The following is a 26,062-nucleotide window of genomic DNA, read 5'->3' on the forward strand; positions in this document are numbered from 1 at the left end:
GACAAAAAGGTTGAGAAAGGCTGCTCTAGAGATTGTGCGTGAAAATCCCAGGGGGTTAGCAGTTCTTGAGATAGTTAAACCACCCCATCAGCACCAGCAATCATTCTGTGGTCAAAGTCACTTGGATCATATTCCTTCCCCATTCTGATCTTTGGTCTGAATAAAAACTGAATCTCCTGACCATGTCTGCATGCTTTTATGCATTGAGTTGCTGTCACGTGGCAATTAAATATTTGCATTAACAAGCAGTTGTACCTAATAAAGTGGCCACTGAATCTATTTTACCTTCTAATATCAGGAATATCATTCTTTATAATTATATGCCAGAGGTTTGTGGTGGATTCCAACCCAAACCTTTTGGTGTCAGAAATGTGAAATTTTTAAAAAAAAAACATTGACTTAAATTTCAGATGCTCCATGGCATAGTGGGCACAAATATTGAAAGGTTGGATGTTGTCTAGTTTACAAAATAACTTGTCTCAATTCCAAAGTCTGGAGATAATTTGGGACAGTTAGTATGCTTTGTGTTTTAGATTTGACAGCAGATGTGTACTTTAAAGTTCTGAATATACATCAACTTTAAATCTTAGGAATCAATGACTGATTATACAGCTCCATCCTCATCACTGCCAGATTCGGTGTCATCTGGCAATAGTAAAATAGAGGATTCCCTGGCAAGCAATGTAAGTAACACAACAAAGAACACTTGTTTTATGTTTTGAAGTGCCATTCCATTTCACAAACACTTTTTGAATAATGAGCTTGCTGCTGAAGATTACTGAAGCTAAGCTGTGTCATGTAGGGGATCCTGTTGCCAGGTTAAGTATTACTGTTAGCGGCTATATTATTCTCTATAAGGGAACATCCAAACTGTTTATCTGCACAATCTCATAACAGAGGCTTGTGTTCGCACATAACTTTTAAAATTGATATGTTCACTTATTTTAAAGAATAGCTTGCACTAGACCAGGTGAAATGCAACTTAAAATTTCCTGCACCCTAAGCCCTTTTCAGAAACTTAATGTATTTATAATTATCTGAAACCTGTGTTGTTTAGAATCACCACTGACCTCTTGTGTAAATAGACAAAAATACTTGCAGTAATGTTAAATGTAATGGTATGGGATTTTTCTGAACATTTTTGGATACTGTAGTTTTTCTAGTTCCAGTGAGAGTGTGATGTGTGTTGCCTGCATTTCAGGTGCCCCTGCCCCACACCCTTCCCATCCCCAGGAGGGAGACTCTACAACAGAGCTCCAACCTGACACCAGTCTCTCCCGCCACTGTCGACTTCACCCTCAAGGTATGTACTTGATCCCTCTAGGGGTATTTTGATATGCAGGGAGAGAGCTGAGTGTGATGCATTTGTACATCGTTTTACCCTACATTTTACCTTCCATCACCTCTACCTGAATATCCCATGTCCATTAAACTGTCATGATCTGTAACAGTGCTCCTCCTTAATATTTTTGCTGTTGTAATGCTTTATGACTGAGGATCACAAATCTGCAGTTTATCCAAAGCACAGCTGTTTTGTATACCTTCAGGCCCATGAGTATTCCAGGCTGCTATTTCATCTATTTCATTTAAACTGTTGTTGCAAGTGTTGTACAGTCATCTACAAAGTCCTTTAAGTTTGCTGCTCTTTTGCCTCGAAGAATATCATAGGATGCGCCACAGTTAGAACACATCGGTGGTTCTGTTCATGGGTTAACCTTTCCAAAGGTTTATCAGGTGACATTAGGATAGCTTATAGTAAAGGAGAAGCTAGGTGTACAGCGGGTGTAGTCTGATTAAAGTGGGACAGATTTAATAAGCTGGCATCTGATTTATAATTGACCTGTTACTGCAGTTGAGAATCGCTTGCTGTTAATTGTTAATTCAGCATCTTATAAAGCCACCTGTCCTCTTAATAAAGTTATTATCTGGCAGCAAGAATGAGTCATTCAGATTGTTATGCCATTGCTACCTATATGAAAGAGTTATTCAAAAATGCTGCACATTAGACCTCTTCAAGTGCATGTCCAGCTGCCTTTGGTTTTGTCATCCTTTCAGGTAATGCATTTCAAATCTTAATGAAGGAAGCAATGTTTCCCTACTAAATTTTATTCCAAGAGAGACTTCAGCTACTTTGTTTCCACGTTACAGAATGGCAATCGCAGAGACCCTTCTATGAAGCTGATCAGTAAATTGCGGTTTTGTAACAATTTGGCAAACTTTAGAATTGTATTTTTGGGATCAGTTTGCAAGTCACTGATTTCCACAATGTGGTAGATTTGTACTCACCAGCTTTTAATTACTAATACTCTAGTGTATATTGAATCAGATTTTCCTGCCTATTTTATGTTGGCTATCCAAAGGAAATTGAGTACACTATCAAAGTAAAATTTCGCTAGTTTCAGATCTCAAATTGATGTGCCTTTACTCATTTAGTAGTGTAGGGAATCCTATAACTCGTAACAATGAAATGTTAATCAATTTCTGTAATTTCTTATTATTTTAATCTCTGAATATAAATGAAGCTTCTCCCCCAACCCCCATACTGATGGGAAAGATGACTAGATAAACATCTTAACAGTTGCACTCAGTTGTGCCTAATTGCTGATTAATTGTGATTGCAGTTTAAGGATTTGATTCCTGTCCTGTACCCCACTAGTACAGAATAAAGTCTCACCAAAGACAAGTGAGGAATTATCTAACTTTGAGATTTTGCAAGTTTTAAAAAAACACACTCAAATAACCTGCATATTTTTTATTATATTTCACTAATTGCTTTCCAATCATGTTGGTCATTTGTTTTTGTATTAAATCCTTTAATCAAAATGTGATACTTGTCAGTATTAATGCCTTGATATTAATTGTAGCAAAGTCTATCACTACTGCTTTACAAAAAGTGTTTACAAAAACAACCATAGTACAGCTTTTTGCATAACTAATTCAATACCTTGAGTGCCAGCATATTGAATGAAGGGGAAGTGTCATTCATTCTGTGCCCTGCAGGAAAATTCTCTGCCATCAAAACAAATACTACCCTACCAAAGGAACTTGTTTAATTTTGCATGCACTCTCAGCCCATGGGCGAAGTGGCTGTATACAAATATACCACTCCTTATGCAAATTAAGTAGCATTGTCCTTTGATGGTGAGGACACTGGGGTGGTGGTGATCTGTTTAGTTTTGTGGAGAATAAATTTTGAAAAAAAGCAAAAACCATATTGAAAAGGTAAGTAATGTTTTTTTTCTAATTTGACTTTCTAAGTCACAGTTTTAAAACAAGTTCTGTTACACATATTTGAAGTTTAGTCTTCTAAAGTACTTTTAAATGACTGTACAGTTTGAAAACTCAAAATATTGAGTTTTTAAGCGTATAATAAATGTTAGCTCAATTTAATTGAAATAATCCAGCATTAATGGTGGTGCATTTAACAAGGTGCTTTTTTTTCTGAGACTATCATTGTTTATGAAGTACATTGTAATGGTGTAAATTATCATTGCCAGAGTTCTCTCACCACTAGCCATTATTCCATATTATACTAATACTTACAAAAGGTTTATGGAGATTTTAAAGGCAGACTAAATTTTTTTGTATACAAGATATCCTATTTTGTTGCATAACATCTCAATACCTGTTATCATCAACCTATTTTAAATCATTTTTGTCTGGTCTTGTTTACGAGCAGGTTATGATTTGGGATGCTGTATATTAAAATGGGATTGTGAAATCGATTACAGCTAAGTGAAATCTGACCTTGAACACAGTAAAACAAATGGACTTTTCTTTCTGTTTAAGATGGAATGCGCACGGAAGGCCTGGGAGAACTCGCCAAATGTAGGAGATAAAAGCTCTCCAGTGACCTCGACAGCATCACCAATCAGTAGTAGTAATGGGGGGAGCAGTAGCACTTACAGTTCCTTCTCCAGTGCTTCCATGCCTCCAATTCCAGTAGCTTCAGTCACACCCACTACATCTCTATCAGGTAACTGCAAACTAGTAGTTCTTTTAGAATATTATTTTATAATATGGTGAACTGCAGATCACTTCTGTTTTCGTTAATTTATCTGTAAAGCAGCGAGATGGTTTAATTATTCTAGTTTATTGAATATGAAGCAAAGGTTGTTAGCCTTTAGAAAATAGTAAAGAAATTAAATTCAAAATGATTGTTTTCTTGAAACTAATTTCCAATAAGATTTGCATATTATAAAGCATACATTAGCTTTGTTTCGAATAATAGCTTCCATAAATGTTGTTAATTGCTGAGTGTAGGCCAGCATGGATTTGTTGTACTTATGTAAGTCTTCTTTGCTGTCAGCAGGATCAGGGACGTACACTACCTCCTCACTGAGTACTAAAGCAACCTCCACTTCTGACCCACCCAATATTTGTAAAGTCAAACCTCAGCAACTGCAGACCAGCAATATGGCACCTGCAAGTCATTTCTCTCAGATAGGCTGTGTAACATCCCTTCTACCCCAGCAACAACAGAATCCTCAGGTGTACGTCTCCCAATCTGCAGCAGGTATGTTATGATCTAAGTTTGTGGTATTTGGCTTGAAACTGAAGTTTTTAAAGTAAATAGCAAATGGATTTTCATTTGAAAAGTAGTTAAATATTGTCAGGGTGGACTAACAAGTCCTTGTGACTCAAATGCTACAAAGAATGGCATAGATCCAGTTTGAAATATTTATTAGCTACTCCAGGAAATTAACAGCTTTTGTACTTTGTAAATCCCCATGATTCATTGGCCTTTCATACTGATGTCAAATTGGGGAACACTAGTTTATGAAATGTACAATTGTCTCTATGAAATGTTGGTCTTCTACATTGGTCGCATATCGCTTATGTTACAGTATTATCTAAAAACTGAGTAGTAGGGAAAGTTGTTAATCAGCATGCTAATCACTTTTCAGTTTGTTCACTGAGCATTGTCATCCTGACTGATTCAGTCATTAAGTTTAAAGCTCATTTACTATATTAAACATGGTTATGAAATTGAATGGGAATGAATTTCAAAAACAAAATGATGCACAGCTATAGATATACATATTTGGCATGAGACCAAGAGCAAATTTGTACCTTATAGTATTTCAGGTATCTTATTTTCGAATGAGTTGTTTCATTCCTTTATGATTAAAGTGCAGAGAAGTCATAAAGAAAATCTGTTTAATTTAAAGAGCCTGCAGCACAGATCCCAACCTTCTACATGGATACCAGCCATTTGTTCAACACACAGCATCCTCGCTTGGCTCCTCCAACTCTGGCACAACAGCAAGGCTTCCAGGCAGGCCCTTCTCAAGTAAGATTTGCCTCTTTCAGAATTTTGTCTGATTGCTTATGAAAATCAATTTGGGTAAGCTATTGAATTTCTTGTCTTCCAAAGGAAACAACCTGACATTTTATTAACTGAATTTTCAGTTTGTCTTTCTTAAATCCCGTGATTAGAAGGCATTTCATTTGGGCATCATTCTTCAAGGAAATGATTTGCCGTATTGGCAGCATGTTCTAATGCATATGTATATGAATAAATTACCATTTCTATTATGTCTGACAGCGGAACTCTACAAAATATTTTCATCATGGTAAATTTATTTCTCTTTAAAATTTAAAAGATTTAAAATGAAGTACGTAATAAATGAGCAGAACCGTTCAGGCAGTTTCAGGACAATTTAGATTGAAAAGTCAATATAACAGTAATGAAAAAATTCAAGAATTTTTTTACCAATATCATATGGAAATAATCTGAAATATAACTTTTTTTAGCCAAAACAAAAATTTGAGAGAACAGGAAAATTGGTGAAATTGTGGAATAGATAGAATCCACTGTATATATTTGTAATTGCTGCACGATTTCTCTGCAATGTTTTATACTTCACAGCATCCAAAACAGTTTTATAATAAATTAATTCGCACTTGAAATTAATATTTTGATTTTGAATGGATATCTTTTTACTTAATTCTGTCATTGTCTATAATAATAGTTATGGAAACTTGGTGTGCAGTTCTTCTCAAACCGCACCATTTTTAAAAAACTTTGTTTGTCTGATAATGAAAGCAGCTTCCCAAGAAAGTCAGCAGGTATAACTAACTGTAAAGGTAGAACTTTGATAAAAATTATACAAGTCACCATTGGAGCATATCTGATATAAGAACTGTCCTGAAATGAAGCTTAGCTCCATGACTCAGAGTATTGCTATTTGTTCAAGGGATATGGATATTGCTTACAGGATTGCCATTTATTCTCAGTCCCTGGGTGAGTGGGCAGATACTTGGCAGATGGCGTTTAATGTGAATAAGTGTGAGGTTATCCACTTTGGGAGTAAGAACAGGAAGGCAGATTATTATCTGAACGGTATAGAGTTGGGTAAGGGAGTAATACAAAGAGATCTCGGAGTCCTTGTTCATCAGTCACTGAAGGTGAATGAGCAAGTGCAGCAGGCAGTGAAGAAGGCTAATGGAATGTTGGCCTTTATTACAAAGGGAATTGAGTACAAGAGCAAGGAAATCCTCTTGCATTTGTGCAGAGCCCTGGTGAGACCACACCTGGAGTATTGTGTACTGTTTTGGTCTCCAGGGTTAAGGAAGGACATCCTGGCTGTAGAGGAAGTGCAGCGTAGATTCACGAGGTTAATTCCTGGGATGTCTGGAGTGTCTTACTCAGAGAGGTTAGAGAGACTGGGCTTGTACACGCTGGAATTAAGGAGATTGAGAGGGGATCTGATTGAAACATATAAGATTATTAAGGGATTGGACAAGATAGAGGCAGGAAATATGTTCCAGATGCTGGGAGAGTCCAGTACCAGAGGGCATGGTTTGAGAATAAGGGGTAGGTCATTTAGGACAGAGTTAAGGAAAAACTTCTTCTCCCAGAGAGTTGTGGGGGTCTGGAATGCACTGCCTCGGAAGGTAGTGGAGGCCAGTTCTCTGGATGCTTTCAAGAAGGAGCTGGATAGGGGAATCAAGGGATATGGGGACAAGGCAGGAACCGGGTATTGATAGGAATTGATCAGCCATGATCTCAAAATGGCGATGAAGGCTCGAAGGGCCGAATGGTCTACTTCTGCACCTATTGTCTATTGTCTAATTGCTGCTTTGGCATTAAATTGCGCTCTAAGACGGCCAGCAAGATTGTGTGTGTGAAGTTGCATTTATTCCAGATCGGGCCAGGTTGTCAGATTTCCTTCCTTGAGGGAAGAAAAGTTATTTGTGAACCACATAGATTTTTTCAGCAGCCTGGTTTTGAATTAAGTTTATTATCTCAACTTTAAACCTGAAATTGTGATTCTGGAATTCAAACATGCCCCCGCTGAGTAATCTGGATTTCTAGATACGGGTCCAGTAACTTTATCACTGTGCTGAGCAATGGGCATCACATAGCTTGACTGTACCTAATGCAATTGTGTCGGTGTTTCTGGTGAGACCTTTTAGTTATATGGAAAGATGCGAGTTCAAGGAAAATTACCATTTTTCTTTCATCTTTTGCCTTAGCCAACTGCAGTCCAGCAGATCTCCATACCTATATATGCACCAATTCCTGGACAACCTCAGGCCCAGCTAAGCTTAGGAGGAGGCCCTTCTGTTTCACAAGCCCAGGAAATGTTCAGCACATCCCTGCAACCTTTTAGGTAAAGCTGCTGCCAAGTTGTTATGTAAAATATGCATGTTTGTGTTTGATATCAGGAGCATAATTCAGATGTCTGTTTAATCCACTAATAATATTTGGAGCATTGAAAATTCCCATTGAATAAAAGTTCCTATCAGTTGAATTAACCAGTTTAGCATGCACAGTCTATGTAGCAATTTTGGTTTGTATTATAACTAGTTACTTCAGTGTACGGTGATCATATCTGATATTGCTAATATATTTTGTTTGAAAATGTGTATAATTTTTCAAAGATAATTATTAAATAGAAGTACTTGGTTTTCAAGTGTATAGATAACTGAGGAATTAATTTCACATTGTAATTAGCTTCCTAATGTAGTTTTGTTGGCTGACTTCTGAATGTTTCAACTTGCAGGACTCAACAGGCTTTCCTGCAAAACAACCTCTCCCAACCATCCCCTGTAGTTCTTTCAGGTACTGCCTTGCACAATTTTCCGGCAGTTCAAGCCCAGGATTTAGCCAAAGCCCAGTCTGGCCTGGCGTTTCAGCAAACGTCCAATGCACAGCCGATTCCTATCCTTTATGAACACACTTTAAGTCAAGGCTCTGGTCTTGGTGGTTCTCAACTTCTAGATACCCATCTGATACAGGTATGTATAAATTATTTCCATATTAGTTAAGGAAACTAAGGGTAATATTGTTTGCATTGTAAACATTTTCAGTCTACAGTTATCAAAAGTGTTGCATGGGTCTGCTTTTAAAGGGGAACTCTAATCAGTGGCATGTGCAGGGTCTGAGAACAGGAGAAGCCGATGCAGGCAACTACAATATATGCTACCAAACCTTTCAACATTTTCATAGGAAAGTAAGTATTCCCTCTAAAGAAATATTTTTTAAAAAGTAAGCAACATATACATTTTCTGCATTGCTGATAATTAGAAAACTTATAAAATTGTTAGTTTAATATTTGTGGCTTTGGTTTTAACCCTGTATGAAAACATAGACTAAAGTAAATTAGGCTGGATATACCTTCAGAAGCAGTGATGCTGCCCAATTTGCACGCTTGTGACTCTACTCAAAAAATTAATACATTCCAGTATGTTATTCACCAATGAAGGCACTTATCCTGCTTCTCCTAGTACATGCTTCTTTATTTTTGATATATTCAGCTTGTAATAATTCTTCTTTGTACCAGAAGAATTACTTAATGACCTGTTTCCCCAACAAAGTTTGCTTTTATAAAGAACTAAAACCATTTTGAAGTTTTATTTTTCGAATGCTTATTTTCACTTCCATTCACAAGACTGTAAAACATAGGAGCAGTATTAGACTTTTTGGCCCTTTGAGTCTGCTTCACCATTCAATTATGGCTGATTTTATTTTCCCTCTCAACCTATTTTCCTGCCTTCTCCCTATAACCTTTGACAGCCTTACAAATCAAGATCCAATCAAATTCGGCTATAAATATACTCAATTACTTGGCCTTCATAGTTATTTGCCCTCTGGTCATAGATTATTTCACTTTGGAAACATCATCTTCATGTCCAGTCTATCTAAGTCTTTCAATATTTGGTGGGTTTCAATGAGTTTCATCTCCCCTCCATCCCATTCTTCTGAACTCCAATGAGTAAAGCCCAAAACCATCAAACACCCCTCATATGTTAACCCTTTCATTCTCAAATGCCTCCTCTGAGCTGTCTCCAATGCCAGCATATCCTTAGATATTAGTTATAAAATTTCTCTCAGTACTCCAAATATGGCGTGACCAATGCCTTATAAAGACTTAGCATTACATCCTTGCTTTCTAAGGTAACCCTCTGGAAATGAATGCTAATATTGCATTGGCCTTCCTTACCACCGACACTACTGACTCAACCTGTAGGTTAACTTTTAGGGAATCCTACTCTAGGACTCCCGTGATTTACTGAAAAACTTGATTCCTGTTGAGCCATTTTTACATAATACAAGCTGAATTTCTCCAGGATTGTAGTGGTGAGTAGCTTATCAGAAGCTTTCCAGTTTCAAAATAGAGTGGAGTTCCCTTTTAACTACTGAATCGTAAAATCTGTACTGTTTAGATATTCCTTCTGCCAGTGTGCTTGACATTAACTTGAACTACATGTTTCTGTGTAGGCAAGGCCGGGTCTAACTCAGCCATCCAACCTTTTTACAGGTCAGGTTCAACAACCTGGCCAAAGTAACTACTATAGCACAGCTCAGTCACCCAATGCTGCTCTTCAACAGGTAAAAAAAAAGTTTTGGGTGTCTTGTTTTATGTTTAAATTAATCAAAATGTTTTATAAGGGGGTTGTACTTTAAAAAAATTTTAAGTTGACTGGAACTTTTCATAGTCTGCATTGTGATAACTAACTTCCTTCAGTTTTCTTTTTGCTCTCATCTCAGATCTGTGTACCTCCAAGTGGGAGGACTGGTTGGAGGCCTGCTCCCAATGCATTCAGTGGTTAGTAAAGAGATTCACTGCTAAAGCCACTGAACTGGTCCCCTGAATTTCCAGTTTTCCTTTGGGGAAGTGCCTGACCTAAATGAATATTAGCTTTGCAATTGTCACCATTCGAGTGAAGCGGGAGATTACTCTAAAAATTTTTGGGACAGTCAGAAGTTGTTTATTCTATTTTGATTTAGGGATACAGAGCAGAATAGGCCCTTTGAGCTGCACCGCCCAGCAACCCTTGACAACCCCAGTGTAACCCATGGGGCAGTTTTGGAATGACCTATTAACCAGTATGTCTTTGGACTATGGGAGGAAACCCAGAGCACCCGGAGAAATCTCATACATTCCACAGGGAGGACATACAGACTCCTTACAGAGGACGCTGGGATTGAACTCCAAACCTCACCCCAAGCTACAGTAGCATTGTGCTAACAGCTACACTACTATGGCGCCCCATTCTTAAAAGTTCAAGAACTTTTTAATTCTATTGTTAACTGTTTTTCATTTGTATCCCCAGGTGACATTGCCCCTTCCAGGTTCACAGCTGTCCTTACCAAATTTTGGATCTGCAGGACAGCCCTTGATTGCTTTACCTCAATCCATGCAACCTCTACAACATAATCCAGCACAGGCCCAGCCTCATAACCTCAGTAGACCTACACAGATCAACCAACCCTTTAGGGGCCTTATTGCAACGGGGACACAGGCTGGCATGATTTCTGCGCCAGGGAAGGTATTGAAATGAAGAGTTGATCAGATTATTTTAAATTTGTAAAATGTAATCTGGAAAAATCATTCTAAGAGTTTTAATGTTAATTTTACATAGCATCTTTGAGGAAAACAAGTATCTTGTAATAGTTTGATTATAATGTATTTGTGAAAGTGAAAATTTGGCATGTTTCAGATGGCAGAGATGGATCTAAAGCCTTATGGGTGTAGTGTGGATGTGAAACCAGGTACACCACCAATCAGTGTACGGAGTATTACACCATCATCTAGTCCATTCAGGTAAATTGTTTCTGATCGAGAGATAATGATACAGCACTTAGCACTGTGACATTACTGCCGCTCCACTTCCTCTGCATAAAAATTCTTCTCATATATTTAGTTCTGAATCTGTTCCAATTTCCACTAATTGGAAATAAACAAACCCACTTGCTGTCAATTCAAACCACTTCCTTTGCTGGGCTAAGGTTTTAATGTCTTTGCCATACACATGGTATTTCTAAACTTAACAAAGGTTCTGTCCCCTTCACAAAGGCTGGCAACTTCTAACTTGATTTTGCCCGCTGCTGAATGCTTTTCACCCTTTTGTTGACTGTTCCAGCTGGCAGATCTGCTATCTTTCCCTCTCCAAACGGCTCATCTGAAATGCTGCAGTGTTTATTCTTAGTTGAACTAAATAGGCTTTGGGTCCCCTAAATACCCTGGTGTTTCTAAGTCTTGTTTCCCTGGTTCTGTAACATTTCACGGTTCTTCAACCTTGTCAGAATGCTGAGTCTTTTTTTCTCATTTAAACTTCCAATCACTGATCTAATAGCCTGTCTTGTGCTAACATATCCCACCATGCTACTTGTAAAGTCCTTGATCGTGTTTTTCACTATAAAAGGTTCTATATAAGTGTGGAGAATTTTTGTTAAAATCTGCAGTGTTGGATCTGAAGATGGCATTCTCAATATTTGCCTGCCTTTTGAAATCAACTGCTTTGTATTCCTGTAACTTTATCCACACAATGCCTAGTTTCATGGGATGTTATGTGCTTTCAAGCAAGTGATTAAATTTAACAAATGACTAAGTGTATTTTTCCAAGAACATTATTACCTTTTGAAGATTAGTTATTATGGTTTAATTCCCACATCTACCAGATCTTTGATATTTGCAATGGAGTCAATCTTCAGCTCAGAAGTCAGCACCAATGTGCAACATTCCTATGTATCTCTGCCAAAGTCTTGCATCCCAATGGTGGTGTCGTTCTAAGTCAGCAGCACCATCTCTTACCCTGTTGCTCTGGCTACTACTCCAGTTGACTTCCTGCAAAGCCCAGTGTGGCAATGATGTGTTCCTTTAGTGGACCCACATTCCCACCCTCAATCTGGGAAATCTGCTCCCGTGCCTCTGCTGGTATAAATCTGACGCACATAAGGAATATACATACATGACCCTGCATTTGTGTTTATATTGGAGCAGATCTCGCTGATTGTAAATGTCAAGAGGTCTGGTAGTTACTGTACAGATTACCATCTGTTTTTAAAATAGCTGCATTGGATTTGCAAACTTAGTCCTTGTATTTGATAGAATTTGTTTTTGGTTAACACAGCGTGTTTTCTGATTGATTTTTCACTTTTAGAGCTAGCTCCACAAGTCCGAACAGCCAGTCTAGCAAGATCAACAACATGGTCTATCAGAAACAATTTTCTTCTGCTGGGGTTCGGATTGCCCAGCCTTTTCCACCACAGTTCCCACCACAGGTATGAGTTTAAAGTGCCAGCTAGAGCATCAGCTGCTGTCTTTACATTTTCCTTAGTTTATTGAGTAGTCTTTCCACTTTTGCTTTTTACTGTCATGAGAAGAAATAATTCATGACTGGATTTTTTTTGAAAGTGTACCTTTAAGTAAAAACTGCCAGCCAGTCCCAGTCCCAGTGGTTGCTTGGGATAGAATTTAACCTTAAAGTCATTCTGTTTCGTTTCTTTATTTTCCTCTTTCTTAAGTTTATATTTTTGTATGGCTTTATTCCTTAAAAATTGAAACGCTTAAGCTTATGTTTTGTTAATTAAATATTGATTTCAGGGTTTTAATCTGCTGATTGTCATTGTAAATGTTTTGGAAATACTTTGGCAAATGCGCACAGGTTACAACAATTCAAATAGATGCCTTGGATTGACTTTTTAAAGGGATAAGCAATAAATTCTGTATTTGCTGGCAATGCCCATGTCCCAATAATTATAAATAGACCATAAGACACAGACATCTGTTTTAAGGGGTATCCTTCTATTCTGAGCCTCTGGTCATGCTGTCCTACTATTGGAAACATCCTCTGTATGCTCATTTTGTCTAGGCCTTTCATGTAGTAAGTTTCAATGATCTCCCTCATTCTTCTCAACTCCAGTGAGTACAGGCCCAGAGCCATCAAACGTTAACCTTTTAAAGCCTTAGCATTACAGTACATCCTTGCCATTATATTCTACTCCTCTGAAGATGAATGCAAACATTGTTTGCCTTCACTACTACCGACTCAACCTACAAGTTAACCCTAGACTAGGACTCAAGCCTATTTGCAACTCCAATATGTGAATTTGCTCCCCATTTATAAAATTCTGTGCTTTAATCCTATGAAAAGTATGTGACCACGCACATCCCTACACTGTATTCTATCTGCCACTTCATTGCCTGTTGTCCTAATCTGTCCAAGTCCTTTTGCAGACTCTTTGCTTCCTCAACACCACCTACCCCTCAACCAATCTTTGTATCGTCTGCAAACTGGGCAACAAAGCTTATCAATTCTGTCATTCCACGCCAATGACATATAATGCACTGAACCATGTGGAACACCACTAATCGTTAGCAGCCAACAAGAAAAGGCCCCCTTTATTCCCAGTCTGTCCTCTGTGCTGCTCAGCCAATCTTCTATCCATGCTGGTATCTTTCTTGTAATACCATAGACTCTAATCTTGTCTATCCTGCTTATTATTTCCTCAGAAAATTCCAACAGATTTGCCAGGCAAGATTTCCCCTTACGGAAACCATGCTGACTTTGGCCTATTTATCGTGTGCCTCCAAGTACCCTGAAACCGCATTTTTAATAATGGACTCTAGCATCTTACCAACCACTGAAGTCAGACTAACTGGTGTATAATTTCCTGTCTTTTCTCCCCTCCCTTAAAGAGTGGAGTGACATTTGCGATTTTCCAATCCTCTGGAAGTTTTAATCTACATATTAGCTCTGAAGTTTGACAAATTTTGCTTTTGCTTTGTAGCAGTGTTAAGGAGCCATGGCCCTAGTTGATTAATGACATCTTGCCATATGCAAGTTTGAAAGCATTAACTACTGCAAATTTACCATTGTTGCCATTTTCATTTCTCCATAACACACAGGAGCAGAATTAGGCTACCTGGTCCGTAGAGTTTGCTCTGCCATCTGTCATGGCTGATTTATTATCCCTCCCAACCCCATTCCTGTCTTTTCCCCATAAACTTTAATGCCCTGACTAATCAAGAAACTATCAACCTACCCTTTAAATATGCCCAATACTTGGCCTCCAAGCCTGTGACAATGAATTCTCGATCTTGAGTAACATGCATCAGATGCAAGAACTCCTGCTTGATCTTCAGTTTTGGTATCATCTATGGCTTTCCACTTGTGTTAAATGATAATGCTGATTGCAGTACAGCTCAGTACCATGTAGATCCAATTGGCAATTACACTTCATTCTAATTGTTTTCACCAGATGCTTTCCCAACCTAACTTGGTCCCTCCATTGGTGAGACCTCATGGAAACACCTTTTCAGCTCCTGTTCAGAGGCCTCCACTGCCTCTGACAAATCAGATGCAATCTCAAATGACCACAGGTATCATCTGCCAAACTCGTCCTCAGCATACACCAAGGGTACCTTCAGGCCATACTCAGGGCATCCGTGGAAACCAGGCCCAAGCTGCAATGATGGCTGAACAGGATTTGAAGGTTAGCATTGTTGGCAGTTTTGTGAAAGTTATAAATATTTGAAACCTTGACACCAAATGAAACTAGTCTTAATGAGGAAATGAAGTGTGGCTTACTGTATCTCTTAATTGAACTATAACAATGTATTGCACATGCCACTTTCTTTGAAATCTCTGGGGAAAAAAAGTAATTAACTAATATTGCAATGGATCTGGCCTTGATTGCAGTTCTTAATTCACTTTCCAGATAGTGAAATTACCGTATTACTATTGGCACTGGGGATAATGCATGATATTAACCTTACTGTGCCAATAGGGTTTCCACAGTCCATTTGTTAATTTTCTAAGACAGAAGTGATTAGAATCTATGAAATGAAAAATAAGCAAAATGCAACAAACTCATCAGGGATTTAGCTTTGATTAGATCTAGTTACCTTTTGTAAGCAGAGGTTTGAAACATCTGCACCCATCAGTGCCCCTCAGAAATTAAAACAAAGAATTAATGTTACAAATCAAGCAGCAGGCCTCACGAAACAGACATAAGAAATCCACAGCTACTTTCCTGGATGAATTATCAGTTTTTTTGTGTGTCTGTGGAGGATGGTATTTGAGAGAGAAAAAACTGCTGAAATTAATAATTTTGCAAGTTTGGCCAGTTAAATGATTTCTATGCACCATTAAAAGAAGTTTTTTTTTAAACATTTCCCATCTCTGCATTGCATTTTTTGTATATGCTTCTAGTTATTGTCAAAAGGATCAAGGTTATCATTCTTTTTTGTTAAGGCTAAGCAGCGCGCTGAGGTGCTTCAATCTACCCACAAGTTCTTCTCTGACCAGCAGCAGCAGCAAATCAAGCAGCAAGTGAGCAAGCCTCACAAAAATGACAGCAGTGGGAATAAACCTACCGAGAGTGGAACAGGCATTTCGAGTACAAGAGAAGAGAAAGTAGAAGAAAAACCAGCTTCAAGTCAAGCTGTTGTGTCAAAACCTGTTCGAACTGGACCAATCAAACCTCAAGCAGTAAAAACAGAAGAAACAAAATCATAAATTGCTGATAAACATAGTGGGTGTCATGAGTATCTTATGGGTGTAATGGGTGCTCTTCTCTATGAGATGAGAGCAGAAATATTGAGCTCAAACATGAAATTTCTTTTATAGCAAAATGAGATGTGAAGTAGTCAAGTGAAAGCTGAGCTAGCCTAAGATATGCAGAAATCAGATGGATCATTATGTTGAACAAGAGAAACCCAGATGTGTAAACTAATCCTTGACTGAACATTTAGTGTTGACATTTGAATCTTGAAGATTTGAAGAGGCAATGTCTGACTTGTGTGACATTACTTTTCCTTAAGATAATCACTGAAAATACGTAAACGTGGTAAGCCAGTGAATGAAGGATAACCAATTTTACAGGTTTTATGGTAATGATTTAATCCTTATTTAAAAACTATCATTTAAAAAATATTCATGAGCTTAATTACAGAAAGGACAAATTGATTTCACTTAGTGAATAAGAGGTTTTGAGCCTATTAATTTCCTATTGTTTATGCAAACCATTTTAATCACAAGTCTAATATTGCCTTTTTGATTATATGCTAGTATTTTAGTTGTAGGATGTACTGTATTATACCATGTGAATGTAAGATATCTTGTTTATTTGCTTATCAATCATTAATGAGGGACTGTGCTAAAAGCACAGCTGTTTTTATTACAGCAAACTTACCCAGGTTTAAATTGAAATAAATAGATTCTGATGAAGGTACAAAACAATAGAGAATTGCTGTTATTGGTATCTAGAAACCTTGGCGCAGAACTTGAGCTGACAGAATGATTTATTGATGTGTATATTTTTGTCACATGACTTGTGGCACTGGAAAGGCTACTCTGCTGAAAAAATTGCTTTCCGTCAGTCATGTGTTTTGACGGTCAGTTTTATTTGCTTTCTTCGAAAACTCGGCTGTGATGTCTGGTTTTTGAGTTTTGTATTCCATCTGTACTGTGTATTCGTTTGGCATTGTACAGAAGTTAACAGCCATATTGGTATAGAAAGATTATACTTTAATTTTTTTCATTTGTACAGCGTTAGCGCACTATTAAAGATGTATGATCTTATTTACAATTAATTTGGTTTGGTTACATAACTAATAAAATAAGCTCTGAAATGTTTTCATATTGCTGAATACTGTGAATGGAGTATTTTACATTGCAAAAATCTTCACATTTAATGAAACGGCATCTTTGACTTGAACGACCCTGTTTCTCCCATCTCTGACACTGTGCATGAGGTGATCATTCACAACAGAAGGTGCTCAAGAGCAAGTTGTTTAAATATTTGTTTCAGGTTTGCTTTTAAGATTCTTCCAACATTTTTCCCTGTTCATTTGGGCAATTTATAAAATAATCCAGATTGGATTTAGTCATATCACCTTCCACCACTTTTCCAATATTATCATTTGTCTGTTATAATCTTGTTGGCTATTTGGCTGGTGCACAGAAAAGAATATAAGGACTTACACCAGTATCAACTTTTATTTTGCCAATGTTCAGACCAGTGAAATTGTATAATTCCTCAACAAATTTCCTGCTATTTTCCTGATTACTTTGAAAATACCCGTTTGAATGACTGATAGTGATGAAAGAGTAGGTGTGAGTTTGTAATACATTTTAAAAAGTACCTTTGCATAAGTTTAACATGTTCCAGCTTGATGCCACAGTTTTAAAACATGTCTACCATGAATTTCCACTTGAGCAAATTTTAGATTCCTTCCACATTATTTTCCTCCTATTTTAAATTTTTGACAATAGAAAATGTCTGGAAGAGACTTGTTTAATATAACAAATGCAGTTCAATTTCAGCTTTTACACAATGTTTGATTTATAGTGAGGATGTGGTCAAGATTAGAGAACAGATTTTGCAAGTAATACCTTAACTATTTGTATCTGGAGTTTTAATCGATATACACTGGTATTACAACAGTTCAAACTTTGGTTTAATAATATTGTGACCAAAAATGCTGGACAATCTTGAATCTGGCAACGTATTAGGAAAGAAGCTGAACATTTCAGGTCTGTGTCCTTGCTTTGGAACCCAGATTTCCAGCATCTGTAGTATTTCTTCCTTGTTTCAATAACTGTTTTACTATTCATTATGTTCTGTTCTGAAATAAGTGTACAACTTACTGCAGTGCTTTAAAAACTAGCCATGGTCTATACATGCATATACAAAAAAAAGAAAATTATGCAGCTGTTTGTCCGTGGGAGATGTTTTGTAGCCTTCATATCTTGGTAAGTTTAATGTCATACATAACCATGTTGAAATTGTCCCAAGCCAGTATCTTCTTTTCTGCTGGATTGTAATCAACCATGCTGTTGTATCGGTAGCGGTTCTCAAATGGAATGGCCAATGGCTTGCTGCTGTTTGTGTTAGTGTTGTAGGCAAAATTAATGACGGCATCTTGAATGGAATAACTGTTAAGCGTGTATAGAATTCCGCAGATAATGAAAGAATTGGCAACCGCCCTTTTGCGAATAGCTGTGGTCCATGTCTGTTCTACTTCTAGGGTGTTGGGGTCCAGTTTGGAGATCACAATGGCTCCATGAGCCTGACTGGTGCTATAAGTGACCCAAAGACCTAGCTCATCCACTGCAAAGTCAATGTCTGTATATCCACCCCAGGAGTATGGAAAAGTTCCCCGGTAACCTGCGTTAGGCAAGTCCTTCTGAACTAAAATTGTCTCTGTTTTCATTTCAAACCTCAGTAAGCTCCTCGACCTCCGTTTCTGGTAGAACAAGGATCCTCTGTAAATGATGCTTCCTGTGCTTTCCACTGGTTGTGGTAACAAGTAAACTTTGCTGGTATAACCCTTCATGAACTGATCAAGGTCTTGGTATTCATAGAGCTGCCGTATATCAGTGCCAACAGTGTTGATTCTCCAGATGTGCTCCCTGCTGTGAGGTGGCACAGGTTCGGGATCCTTCATCCAAACTCCATACCTGCCTGCAATGGAGTCAGCCTTTTGGAATGTCACTGGTTCTCCCACCCATTCCAACATTCCACAACCTGCCAGGGCAAGATTAAGAAAGGTCCATTCACATTCTCTGTTTAGGACTGGAAGGTTCTATAGCGACACTTAAAACTGCCCAATGCATCAAAGGCACCAACCTACCCACCATCAAGGGCATGTATATAACCATTTTGTTTTCCTTTGCATCACTCCTGTACAAATGGACTTGTGTTCCACATTGGTTGTGCTTTGAATGAGAACATGCCTTCCATCAACAATTGTAATGGCAAGAGTTTAGACATGGGAGAACCATTTATTGAGGGAATCCGAGCAAGATGCAACTTAAACCCTGCCAGTTTGAGGGGAAACAAGGATTAGTGGAAAATTCAGAGCACCATTTGAAGATTTGGGTTCACTGGAATTAAAGTTGTGCAAGGGTGTTACGGGAAATGGTACTAAAGAAATAAACATTGTGATTTCTTACCCAAGGAAACTAAAAAGATGCCTTTTTTTTATTCTTGTGCTGTGTTTAATAAGAGATTTTATATAATTAAAAGTAGATAGTGTATCAAGTTTGATTAAAGGCAGCTCCTTTATATTCTTCCTTGGTAAATGTAACTTGAAAGGTATCCAGCAAGGTAGGAAGTTTTTTTCCATAATTAATAGGGAAACATATTAATGTTTTAAACATCTGAAATCTCGTGTAATTCAAATGCATTCTCAAACCAGAGCAGAAAAGATGGAGGAAAGCAAACTAAATTTGAACTAGGGCAAATAAATGAGGGGCCTTCCTGCAACCCATGATGCCAAGGGAAAGAAAATTAGGCTGGTGTGGTCCTTGGATTTGTGGAATCGGGAGCACTTCTCGGAAGCTGCAAGGTACAAAAGCTGGTCTGCATAGGAACCTGAGTGCTGTTCTAAACTCAGTAATATCCTAATCTTTATGCAGTCACTTTTTCCACCTACATTTGATAATTATTAAATGCGCAAGACTGCATTGGAAATGTACAGCTACCAGGATCTGTTGATACTTTTTCCAAAACCTGTGCACTAAAAAGGCTGACAATGTTAATAATTTCTAGAATTCTCCCTCTTTCATCCTCCTTCCAAAACTAAATTACTTAATCATTTTTAGTTTCCTTTTGTAATATATGGTTCCTATTGAAACTCAAGTTTGATAATGTTGGTGTAAAGGAAGGTGGACAGTGTTACTGCCCAAAAAAGTTATTCTAGCGTTGGCAGCACCTGCTGGTCAGGTCTAACACCTATAGGCAAGTTACTTAGCTGAGTTACCAGGTGAACTTGTGGCATTTTGCACTGCAGAAGCTATTGAGACCAAGTCACTGGGGACAAAATTGAGAAGGCAGAATGTTTGACATGAGTATAGTATTAGAAACATAGAAAATCTACATCACATCCCTTTGGCCCACAAAGCTGCGCCGAACATGTCCTTACCTGAGAAATTACCTAGGGTTACCCATAGCCCACTGTATTTCTGAGCTCCAGGAGTCTTTTAAAATACCCTATTGAGATAGGTCTGGTTCTCCGTTTACTACAGCCTGAAGAATCCTCTCTCTAAAACTGGAGCAACACATGTTTCGGGTCAACATTTCAGACCAAACCCCTTCAGGACTGGAAAGAAAGAGGGCAGAGGCCAGAACGAACTGGTTGGGAGAAACATGAGCTGGCGGGTGAGCGAATCCAGGTGAAAGATGGACGAGGGAAAGGTTGGGGGGAGGAATGGAGAAGCTAGGTGATCAGTGGAAGAGGCAAAAAGACTGAATATTTAATTTGATAGGAGACGGTGGCGGCCGGTGGAATGGGGGGGGGGATGAGATGGAGGGGTTAGGTGTGGCTGGGGCTAAAGAGAAAATAAACGTGTGGGGGTGGTTACTGGAAATCACCGGCCCTTGGGTTGGAGACTGCCAAATCAGAAAATAAAGTGATGACCTCTAATCAATTTAGCAGTAGGAGAGGTAATGGGAGACAGTGAGAGTGGAACGTGGAATGGGTGGGTGGCTCCTGGCTGTCGTGACGGGCGGTGCGAAGGGACTCGGCTACGTCGTTCCCCCAGTGCATCGCGTCTCGCCAATGTAATAGAGGCTACTGAATCTCTTCAGACCCGTGGAGTTCCTCCAGCACTTTTTTTTTTTTTTGTTTTGTGTGCTGCTTGGATTTCCAACATCTCTTGTTTGTGATTGAGTTTCTTTCAGTTTTAAAATAAACGAGAAAAAGATAAACAAAACGTTGCGCTGCCCGCAGTTTCATGATCCAATGTCGGATTCTCAGTTACTAACAATAGAGCGGGAGTTAAATTCGAGCAGATACCTGGGGGTTGTTGCTTTGAGAGTGAGGTTCCAGATTCACTCTGCTGTATCAGTTTGGAAGCAGGAACCTCTGTAATGATGTCCGATTTCAGCTCTTGGTACCTGGAATTTTCGAAGTTCCAGCTGGACGCTGTAGCGAGAGGCAGATTGCAATTAGAACTTCGACGAATAAGCAAAAACCACCTTTTCTGCAGAAATTGCACTCGCGGATCTCGAATGTTCGACCTCCCAAACAGATTTATGGAAAAACTTTGTCCAGAACTCTTACCTTCTTGGCGAGGCTGCGCTCTCTGTCGAGAAGATAAATTGAAGAACTCTTGTCTCCCTAAAACAAGACAAAATTCTTTGAGGACTCGCCATTCCTCAGTGTTAGCACCCGCTCCCTCCTATTCAACGCGGCTGTTGATTGCTTGTCATTTAATAAATGAAACAAAAACGCATGAATTAAATAAAATACTAATTTCTTTGATGCATTAAGGAAATATCTAAAATATTTGCAAAATACTGTAAGTCTTGGAATTATGAAGACAAGGCATATAATAGAAAATGCTGAAGACACTCATAAGGTCGGGTAGCACCTATGAATGGAGAAAAGAAATCAGGTCAAAAATCTTTCGTCAGGACAGAAATGCATAATGGTCAAAGCGATCCTTATCCAGCTTGAGCTGTCTGATCTTCACTCCTGTACAAAACGTGACTTTTCACTTGTAGATGCAAAATTCGTCACTCGCATGGAATAGTAAAGCGGTTAATCTCATGTAAAAACAAGTGTTCTGCTGCCAAATGATTGGATCTTATAGCGGACAGCCGATTTAAGCAAATCTTTCTGGATTCTGCTTTAATCTTTCACTTCTACAGGCTACATGTCTGTGCTGTTCGAGGCTTCTCGCTATTCCAGTGTAAAACCGGGGTTCGATCCTAGAGAACTTCGCTGGAACAGTCTGCTTGCTCCCGGATCAGCGAATGGCTATTAGGGATGGGTGGAGGTTGAGGGCAATCTGCGGAGAAGTTTGTGCCACATCACTGCCCTTGACCCTGAGCTTGCTTCGGTCGGTGCCTGACTGATTTCCTCAAGCTCCTGGTCTCGCTGATCAGGGCGATTTCGAGCGGGTGCGAGAAACTCCGTATGGGAGACCGGCTGGGGATGCTGAGCGCTCCCGGTCTCTGAATGGGCAGAGAAACCCAACATGACACGGCCCCTCCCAGTGGACAGAGACCCATCTGCATGAATAGACACCCACTCTTACTGGGCAGAGAGCCCTGTCAGTGACCCGGGACCCTGAGGACTGGCCCACTCAACGCTCGGCCCCGCAGCCCGGGTTTGATGTGCCCTACCCCCAGGGACGATCTGGTGAGAGTCCTGGGGAGTTTCTCGCAAGCCGGGACACTGGCCGTCCCGGAGCCGGGCGTTCTCCTGTTCGGCGCGTTCCAGCCTCCGCAGCAAGTCCAACTTTTCCATCTGCAGGCTCCTGACATCGTTCCGGACCCCTTTACCCCTCTCCTCCTGACCGGCAACCCAGCGCTCCAGGACCTTCAGCCGCTGTCCCAATGACTCCACCTCCCTCTGCTGGGCAGCCCCCTCCCTCTGCAGCTCCCGCACGGTTTTCAGAACTTCTCCGGGCTCAGAGCAGCTCGTCTCGACCGGGCTCGGCACCGTGAAGGAGTAAATGCATCGCCCGTCCCGGTTCAAACCGCGAGAGAAGGTGGGCTGCTGGCCGGAGGCGGCAAGGAGGAAGGAGGCGAGCGCAAGCAGAGAAAGGGCACTCATGTCGGCAGGCAGTCGCTGCTGTATGCCTGCAGCTGGGGAGCACGGGGTATTTATACTGCATCCCACAGGGGCGGACTCCACTGACGTGTCTGTGAATGGATGCATTGCACACTGAACACACTGGGTCACTCACTGCCAAGAACCGATAAAACACAGAAAATGCTGGAGACAGTCAGCAGGTCGGGCAGTGTCTGTGGAGAATGATCGTTAGCGTTCTCGTTCCAAGACTTTCACCAGAGCTGCACCCTGTGTCTCCTAAATCAAACTAAAACTGCAGATACTAAAAATCTGGGGTAAAACAGATCCTGCAATATCCTGCTTCCAGCAACATCTCTTGACGTGCCAGTTGTCCCAGCTGGATCTTAGTACTCGCAGTCCATTCGTTGCTCCCAATGGTTTTCCCGCAGTTCCGTTCTCTCCCCTCTCCGCTATGTGTTGGCGCTTTCTCTCTCTGTCCCATGGCCAGGCTCTCTCAAACTTGCCATGGAGTCCAGGTGAAGGGTCATGACCCGAAATGACGACTGTTCGTTCCCCTCCACAGATGCTGCCTGACCTGCTGAGTTCTTCCACCAGCTCGTTTTTCACCGTGACTTAACACGCGCTTGGTTTCCACCTCTACGGATGTTACTCACCTTAACAAGTATCTCCAACATTTGCTGAAGTTGCACCATCACCACAGTTGCACCATATTATTGTTTTTTTTTAACCTTCCATTCCTCCTAATTTCAAACTATTACCAAATCTTTAATTTTTCCCTCTCCAAGAGTCCTTTTTCAGTGAGTTTACATTCTGATAAAGCATCAATGACCTAAAATGTTCCTTTTTTTCTCTCCACAGATCCTGCCTGTCCTGCTGTGTACTGCGGCATGCATAGTGTTCTTTTCCAGTACGTACTGTTGTGTTCTTCAATGGAATAAGTGAGGCCCCAAACTGTAGGACACAGGGGAGAGAGCTGAGGGAGGGGTGAGTGATGAGCACAAAACTGTATTTATTTTAATTTTTCAAATTCATTTAAAGATTCAGTGCAGGACAGCCCCTTCCAGTACATTTATAATCAAAGTATGTATGCAGTATACAGCCCTGAGATTCATCTTCCACACAGACGGCCACAAAACAAAGAAAACCAGGGAACCCTTTCAAAGAAAAACATCAAATCCCTCCCATGCACAAGAAACAACACCGCGCAAATGACAACAAAACAAATCAAATGAAAACCAAGGCAGAACATACAAGGTAAATGGTAGGGCACTGAGGAGTGCAGTAGAACAGAGGGATCTAGGAACACAGATACAAAATTCCCTAAAAGTGGCGTCACAGGTAGATAGGGTAGTAAAGAGAGCTTTTAGTATATTGGCCTTTATAAATCAAAGTACTGAGTATAAGAGTTGGAATGTTGTGGTGAGGTTGTATAAGGCATTGGTGAGAGCGAATTTGGAGTATCGTGTGCAGTTTTGGTCACCTAATTACAGGAAGGATATTAATAAGGTTGAAAGAGTGCAGAGAAGGTTTACAAGGATGTTGCTGGGACTTGTGAAACTGAGTTACAGAGGAAGGTTGAATAGGTTAGGACTTTATTCCCTGGAGCATAGAAGAATGAGGGGAGATTTGATAGAGGTGTATAAAATTATGATGGGTACAGATAGAGTGAATGCAAGCAGGCTTTTTCCACTGAGGCTAGGGGAGAAAAAAAATCAGAGGATATGGGTTAAGGGTGAAGGGAGAAAAGTTTAAAGGGAACATTAGTGGGGGAGCTTCTTCACATAGAGAGTGGTGGGAGTGTGGAATGAGCTTCCAGATGAATTGGTAAATGCGGGCTCACTTTTAACATTTAAGAAAAACTTGGACAGGTACATGGATGAGAGGTGTATGGAGGGATATGGGCCAGGTGCAGGTCAGTGGGACTAGGCAGAAAAATGGTTCGGCACAGCCAAAAAGGGCAAAGGCCTGTTTCTGTGCTGTAATGTTCTATGGTTCTATGAAAAATACAGAATATAAAGCACAAAACTGAAAGAGTCTGGGCACGTTCAATTCAGCTCAGTGTTCATTATCTGCAGGCCGCCCCAATTCAAAGTTTCCCAAAATAGCAACAAAAAAAGGAGCAACTACAAACACACATCATAACATGTCCAATGCACAAACCCCGTCAAATAAACCTTGCCCAGATCTCCAGCACCACCCTTCAACAGCATTGAGGGATAGAAAGAGTGCACAGCCTTCCTTCAGGAGCAGCAAGCAAGGAAAAGAGAGACCGTCACACACAAACAAACTCCTCCGGCAGCAGCGAGTGAGTGGCTGGTAGGCAGTGCCCAGTACTCTTCCTTGATGATTTAATCAGTGAGAAAGGGGGTCAATCATGGGCTCACGGCCCATCTCCAGGCTTCTTGGCCTCAAGGCCACAAGCCTTGCTCAAAGCCTTAAGGAATACCCTCAGAGTCAGCAAAACAACAGATCACTCAATCAGTCCAAAAACACACCACTGAAATGTAGATCACAGGAAATAAAAGAAGTGGAAGAGGTAGTTTTGTGAGCTGTCTGGAGGGTGTCGCATGTTATCTGCTGCAACACCCAGCAACCCACCTATTTAACCTTCGCCTAATCAGAGGACAATTTACAATGACCAATTAACCAATACATCTCCTAACTCAGAATTAGAATTGAAATCAGAATCAGGTTTAATATCACCAGCATATGTTGACTTCATGTAATGAAATACTTGATAAATAAATAGAGAAATCTATTGAATTACAGTAAGTAGTAATTTTTATATCTATATATATATAAATTTGTTAAGTTAAAATAAGTAGTGCAAAAAAAACAAACAATAAAGTAGTGAGGTAATGTTCACGGGTTCTTTGTGCATTCAGAAATGGGATGGCAGAGGGGAAGAATCTGTTCCTGAATCGTTCAGTGTGTGCCTTCCAGCTTCTGTACCTCTTTCCCAATGACAACAATGAGAGCAAGGCATGTCCTTGGTGGTGGAGGTCCTTAATGATGGAAGCTGCCTTCCTAAGACACCGCTCCTTTACGGAGGCTAGTACCCATGATGGAGTTGACTAATCTTACAACTTTTTGCAATCTTGTGCAGTAGCCCCCTCATACCAGATGGTACTGCAGCCAGCCAGAAAGCTCTCTATGGTACATTTGTAGAAGTTTTCGAGTTTTTTAGTTGATGGATCAAACCTCCTCAGATTCCTAATGAAATATAGCTGCTGTCTTGCCTTTTTTTTAGCTGCATCAATATGTTGCATCCAGGT

The 26,062-nt window shown here is 39.8% G+C and overlaps 2 protein-coding genes across 14 annotated transcripts in view; one reads left to right on the plus strand and one right to left on the minus strand.

The window, feature by feature from the left end:
- The window catches only part of prrc2c (proline-rich coiled-coil 2C), a 98,971-nt gene extending 82,096 nt beyond the window's left edge, over window positions 1-16,875 (plus strand). For 4 of the 13 annotated variants that reach the window (XM_073063562.1, XM_073063565.1, XM_073063566.1 and 1 more), the window contains exons 23-36: window positions 591-683; window positions 1,202-1,303; window positions 3,790-3,976; window positions 4,310-4,516; window positions 5,172-5,293; window positions 7,483-7,619; window positions 8,013-8,247; window positions 8,361-8,462; window positions 9,731-9,841; window positions 10,567-10,782; window positions 10,954-11,057; window positions 12,397-12,517; window positions 14,498-14,731; window positions 15,493-16,875. In XM_073063562.1, the coding sequence (XP_072919663.1) occupies window positions 591-683; window positions 1,202-1,303; window positions 3,790-3,976; window positions 4,310-4,516; window positions 5,172-5,293; window positions 7,483-7,619; window positions 8,013-8,247; window positions 8,361-8,462; window positions 9,731-9,841; window positions 10,567-10,782; window positions 10,954-11,057; window positions 12,397-12,517; window positions 14,498-14,731; window positions 15,493-15,756 (2,235 nt within the window). In that variant the 3' untranslated portion in view covers window positions 15,757-16,875. The remainder of the gene's footprint in view (window positions 1-590; window positions 684-1,201; window positions 1,304-3,789; window positions 3,977-4,309; window positions 4,517-5,171; window positions 5,294-7,482; window positions 7,620-8,012; window positions 8,248-8,360; window positions 8,463-9,730; window positions 9,842-10,566; window positions 10,783-10,953; window positions 11,058-12,396; window positions 12,518-14,497; window positions 14,732-15,492) is intronic. The other 9 variants (XM_073063564.1, XM_073063574.1, XM_073063572.1 and 6 more) reach the window with 6 other exon arrangements.
- A 765-nt stretch (window positions 16,876-17,640) lies between these two features.
- myoc (myocilin) lies at window positions 17,641-22,829 on the minus strand. Its single transcript, XM_073063580.1, has 4 exons — window positions 22,376-22,829; window positions 21,309-21,365; window positions 21,042-21,170; window positions 17,641-18,769 (listed from the first exon to the last, which is right to left on the minus strand). Exons 1-4 carry the CDS (start codon window positions 22,806-22,808, stop codon window positions 17,985-17,987), a joined length of 1,404 nt encoding a protein of 467 aa, XP_072919681.1. The 5' UTR covers window positions 22,809-22,829; the 3' UTR covers window positions 17,641-17,984.
- Between the last annotated feature and the right edge of the window lie 3,233 nt (window positions 22,830-26,062).

This window comes from Hemitrygon akajei, chromosome 12 (genome assembly GCF_048418815.1).
Source record: "Hemitrygon akajei chromosome 12, sHemAka1.3, whole genome shotgun sequence".
Lineage (NCBI taxonomy): Eukaryota > Metazoa > Chordata > Chondrichthyes > Myliobatiformes > Dasyatidae > Hemitrygon > Hemitrygon akajei.